A 6,000-nucleotide genomic window follows, 5' to 3' on the forward strand; every position below is an offset into this window, starting at 1 on the left:
TCTCTCTCTCTCTCTCTCTCTCGTACCTGTTACGTTATGTTGTCTACCCTGTGAATTCTTTAGTTTCATCCCCTGTGTTTTTGACGATAAGTTGTTTACATGCTGTATGTGTCAAGGCAAATAATACAGAACGCCATGTATAGTATGACCCATACCCACGTCCGCCTCTCAATAACGCTGTCAAACATAACAGAGACAGTCAAGGGGTGTCACTCCCCTATTTGACATTGTAGAGGTGACTTGACAGTACTGTCTGGTATTTAATAGAGTTGTATTTGTTAACTCAGTGAGAGTGGCCTTTGGCACATGAGTGTGGGTGAAGGAGATTCTGCAACATCCCAGAATGAGTGTTTTGTTTCCCTCCCTCCTGATTGGTTGCGTAAGCTCACCATGTGAATGACTAAATAAAGTGAAATGCGTGTGTGTGTGTGTGTGTGTGTGTGTGTGTGTGTGTGTGTGTGTGTGTGTGTGTGTGTGTGTGTGTGTGTGTGTGTGTGTGTGTGAATGATTGGGTGTAGAGATAAGGCATGAGGGAGAAGGAAAGGAGGAGAGTCAAGCAGCTGGCTAACAAGGCCACGCAGTTAGCGATATCCTAGGGAACAGGAGGCATGGGCAATGAAATAGGGAGTAAAGAAAGAAAATGTCAACACTTTAGTGTCTTTTTTCTCTATGAAACTAGATTTCTTCACCACAGACACTCAAAGACATGCACACACGCACACGCACACACGCACACACACACACACACACACACACACACACACACACACACACACACACACACACACACAGATAAAAGCCCATATTTCCTGCCACAGATTATTCATCACTAGGTTTTGTCAGTGGTTGTGTTAGTGCATTGTAAATCTTTTATTTCACTTTGTTGACCTCCTTTTCCCCTTTTCTCTACCGCTCTCTCTTCCAGCTTACTCACCAGAGGACGAGTATAAGGCAGGAGCAGTCGATGAGGAACACCTGCAGGATGACGGGCTGTCACTGAACGGGGAGGACACTGCGTACCTTTGCAACGAGGAAGAGGATGGAGGGCAGCCGCCCAGCTACCGGGCTTCTCCACTCAGCAACGGCACCAACCCAGACGCTGGTTATGGCTCCCCGCTCAGCGATGCCAGCGACCGGCTCACAGACTTCAAGAGCACCTCCTCCAGGGATGGCCATGAGAGGGAGGAAGCCCCCCTCCCCTCTGGACTGAACAATGGCCTCTCCCTGAGGGACAGCCTGGCTCAGATGAAAGCTGTCTATGCAAACCTGATCTCAGATGCCTCCTGGTCCAGCATTGCCATGGACATCATGAAAGCCACGCCGGCTACTGCTGGCGCCATCCCCATCCCCATCCCCACCGCCACCAGCCCCACCACTACCACCACACACAACAACAACAATAGTGAGAACAGCAATGCTAGCAGCCACCACCACAATGGGAGAAGAAGTACCGCCACCGCCAACCACCACACAAGCAGTGGCAGCTCTAACGGCACCGCGGCTAACTCCATCAGTAGCAACAGTGGCACCAGCAGTGGCGGTGGTGGTGCTTGTAACGGTGGGGCTGTGGCCTATGACTGGCACCAGGCAGCCTTGGCTAAGACCCTCCAGCATACCCCTTACCAACTGCTGCCTGAGCCCAGCCTGTTCAGCACGGTGCAGCTCTACCGCCAGAACAACAAGCTCTACGGCTCAGTCTTCACCGGCGCCAGCAAGTTCCGGTGCAAAGACTGCAGCGGCGCCTACGACACGCTGGTGGGGCTCACGGTCCACATGAACGAGTCGGGCCACTACCGTGACGACAACAAGGACAAGGAGGAAGAGCGGGGCAAGCGCTGGTCCAAGCCCCGCAAGCGCTCCCTGATGGAGATGGAGGGCAAAGAGGACGCTCAGAAGGTGCTCAAGTGCATGTACTGCGGCCACTCCTTCGAGTCTCTGCAGGACCTGAGCGTCCACATGATCAAGACCAAGCATTACCAGAAAGTGCCTCTCAAAGAACCGGTGCCAGCCCTGGCCACTAAACTGATGCCCTCTGCCAAAAAAAGAGCCCTCCAGGACGCCCTGGTATCCCCATGCTCCCCAGACTCTGTACATGGTAGCGGTGGCCACATGCCCCAAGGGGACATTGGGAAAGACCCCAAGTCCACGACAAACCCCTATGTCACACCCAACAACCGCTACGGCTATCAGAACGGTGCCAGCTACACTTGGCAGTTCGAGGCTCGCAAGGCTCAGATCCTGAAGTGCATGGAGTGCGGGAGCTCCCACGATACACTGCAGCAGCTGACTGCCCACATGATGGTCACGGGCCACTTCCTCAAGGTCACCAACTCTGCCTCAAAAAAGGGCAAGCAGCTAGTGTTTGACCCAGTGGTGGAGGAGAAGATCCAATCCATCCCTCTGCCACCCACCACCAACAGGCTTCCCATCCCCAGTGTCAAATCTCAGCCTGTCTCCCCTGCACTCTCCTGCGGCTCTGACGAAAAGAGAGAACCGGGAGACGAGAGGATGGAGGCGAGCGAACCCAGGGAGAAAAAGATCAAAGAGGAGAAGGAAGAGCCAGGTGAGAAGACTGAGGTGAACGCTGGGTCGTATAAGTATCTGACAGAGGAGGACCTGGAGGAGGCTCCTAAAGGAGGTTTGGACATCCTCAAGTCCCTGGAGAACACTGTGTCCAGTGCCATCAGCAAGGCCCAGACGGGCACGCCTCAGTGGGGTGGTGGCTACCCCAGCATCCACGCTGCTTACCAGCTCCAGGGCCACATGAAGCATGCAGCACTGCACTCCTCGGTCCAGAGTGTGCAGATCCAGCCGGTGTTCAACAGCGGGCTCCGCGGGCTGGTGACCCAGGACTCCGGCTCAGTGATCCACTCCCCTAGGAGCCCTGCATCTCCGCCCTCTCTCAGGAGCAATGTTACTGCCATGGAAGAGCTGGTGGAGAAGGTCACAAGGAAAGCTGTTGCTGCTGCTGTGAAGAAAGAGGAGAAGATGGTCAGCTTGGACCGCCACAGGCATCCATCCTCCCTCAAGTCGCCGTCTCCTGTACTGAAAGAGCAGAGGGACCACCACTCAGCACCCAATGACCTCACCGTCGGGAAGCCCCTCGTGAGGAACAGCAGCCCTGGAAATGTAGAGTCAGAGCTGGTCTGCAAAAAGGAGCCCAAAGAGAGCCTGGTAGACAACCACCACAGCCATTCAAAGAACGGCCCAGAGACTCGCCCGTCACCCATCACCAATGGCACCAACAGCTTGGGCATCATCACTGATCACTCACCAGAGAGGCCTTTCATCAACCCCCTCAGCGCACTTCAGTCAATCATGAACAACCACCTGGGCAAGGCCTCCAAGTCCGTCAGCCCTGCGGGCGACCCGCTGGCCATGCTCTACAAGATCAGCAACAGCATGATGGAGAAACCGGCCTTCAACCAGACTCAAGCCAAGCAACCCGAGCCCATCAACTGCTACTATCAGTACGAGAGCAACGACCAGCCTATGGACCTGAGGAAGTCCAAAAACAGCAACAGCAACAACAACAACAGCAACAACAACAACAGCAACAGCAGCACTGTCATCAACAGCAACAGCAGCATAAATGGTAACAAACCCATAATGTCAAGCCTGTCTCTGTCTGACATTTCTTCTCCTCTGAGAGAGAATGCTTTGATGGACATCTCAGACATGGTGAAGAACCTTACAGGCAGGCTGACACCCAAGTCCTCCACCCCGTCATCCATCTCAGAGAAGTCAGACGCAGACGGCAGTGCGTTCGAGGATGCTCTGGATGACCTCTCCCCGGTCCAGAAGAGGAAAGGGCGGCAGTCCAACTGGAACCCCCAGCACCTCCTCATCCTCCAGGCTCAGTTCTGCTCTAGTCTGCGGGAGACCCCGGAGGGCCGCTACGCCATGACGGACCTTGGCCCCCAAGAGCGGGTCCACATCTGCAAGTTCACAGGCCTCTCCATGACCACCATCTCTCACTGGCTGGCCAACGTCAAGTACCAGCTCCGGCGGACTGGCGGGACCAAGTTCCTGAAGAACATGGACTCCTGCCAGCCTGTGTTCCTCTGCGGTGACTGTGCCTCGCAGTTCAGGACTGCGTCCGCCTACATCGGCCACCTGGAGTCTCACCTGGGCTTCAGCTTGAAGGACCTGTCCAAGCTGTCCAATGAGCACCTACGGGAGCAGCAGGCTGCCTCCAAGGTGATCACAGACAAAATGACTTTTGGCAGCACCCTGGCATCTCTGACCGCACCAGACGATGACACTGGCTCAGTTTACCAGTGCAGGCTTTGCAATCGGACATTCGTCAGCAAGCACGCGGTCAAACTGCACCTCAGCAAGACCCATGGCAAGTCACCAGAAGATCACCTGGTGTTCGTCACTGCTCTTGAGAAACTGGAGAAGTAGTAGAGGGGTCTGGAGCTGAGGGAAGAGACAGATAAAAACAGACAGAAAGACGGCTGTGTAACTGACCAGAATTTCATTGCACTAAAATAACATTGTTCACAGTTACTGCACTGGGCCGAACTGAGCTGCCAGAATCAGTCTTATTTTTTTGTTGTGATACTGCCTGACTGGACCATGTCTTATTAGATTTTTTTTGCCAAGCTTTTTTAACACTTATTTTGTAATGTATTTATATGCTATTTGTCTGATCTGTGCATGTATTTTAGTGAACCAACGTTAAACACACGTTTTTTTGTATCTTTTCATGACAAAAAAAACGACTACTGTTTCAATGGTGACTAAAGTGGTGAAAATGAATTAAGGGGAAAAGAAAACTGTACAATACTTGATATGAAGAAGGTGAACATTCATTGTACACACCAAAAGAATGGAAGAACCCCTTGAAAGACTGAAGTAGCACCTTATAGACGTTTAAGATTTTATTTGTAAAGAGAACATGTTTTAAGATATTCTGCATTTGTCAAAATCTGTTTTAATTTGAAAGATAAATTATTTTCTTCTCTCAGTTCTTGTCACACTGCAACATCTTTGATAATGAATGGCCTGCTCAGAAATCTGTCAGTGTATTACAAAAATAAACAGATAATGTAAACATTCAGAGTAATTGAAATGCTGCTTCCGGTTACATATCAGTCAGTGAAAATGAATGGCCGTACAGTATGCAAGTTTGCTAAAAAAAAAACATTTTTATGTGAAGTATCACTTACAGTAATTTTCCAATTATATGGTTTGTTACCAACTCCTCTTTTAAAATTTTACCGCTTTGAATTCAACCATAAAAAGAACAGTCCTTTACATGTAAATGACTCGCAGTGAAATGTCATACTCCATAAGACATATCTTGCCATTTGCAATAGCTCAACATTCTTTGTTCTTAAAGGTGTGTGCATTCTTTAACTTTTATATCATCATTTTATATTAAAAAAAATAATAAATAATGTTTAAAAAAATTGTGTATATAGATATATACTGTAGATCCACAAAAATGTCATTTTTTAAGAAATAAGAATTTAGCTTCTTTGGCTTGGTTTACAGAAATGATTTGAATTATACTTGCATCCAATTTGATGCATGATATGGTGTGAAAAAGAATTAAGCGATGCACAATGACTATACATTTCAATGTTTTATCAATGATATTGTAAAAAAAAAAAATATTTCTAGCACCGATTAGTTTGTTTCATTTTGTTTTTTCTCAATTGTAAAATAAATCTCAAAGCAGTTCTTGTTAACAGTCATGCATTTGTGATTGTGTGTTCATTTTGTATGGAAGTACATACAGTTGAAGTCGGAAGTTCACGTACACTTAGGTTGGCGTCATTAAAAGTCATTTTTCAACCACTCCACAAATTTCTTTTTAACGTACTATAGTTTTGGCAAGTCGGTTAGGACACCTACTTTGTGCATGACATAAGTAATTTTTCCAACAATTGTTTACAGACAGATTATTTCACTTATAATTCACTGAATCACAATTCCAGTGGGTCAGAAGTTTACATACACTAAGTTGACTGTGCCTTTAAACAGCTTGGA

At 48.7% G+C, this 6,000-nt stretch overlaps 1 protein-coding gene across 2 annotated transcripts in view; it reads left to right on the forward strand.

Moving 5' to 3' along the window:
* The window catches only part of LOC106583507 (teashirt homolog 1), a 37,650-nt gene extending 31,945 nt beyond the window's left edge, over positions 1-5,705 (forward strand). For both annotated transcript variants that reach the window (XM_014167782.2, XM_014167773.2), the window contains exon 3: positions 926-5,705. In XM_014167782.2, the coding sequence (XP_014023257.2) occupies positions 926-4,407 (3,482 nt within the window). In that variant the 3' untranslated portion in view covers positions 4,408-5,705. The remainder of the gene's footprint in view (positions 1-925) is intronic.
* Positions 5,706-6,000: the final 295 nt, after the last annotated feature.

This window comes from Salmo salar, chromosome ssa02 (assembly GCF_905237065.1).
Source record: "Salmo salar chromosome ssa02, Ssal_v3.1, whole genome shotgun sequence".
Taxonomy (NCBI): Eukaryota; Metazoa; Chordata; class Actinopteri; order Salmoniformes; family Salmonidae; genus Salmo; species Salmo salar.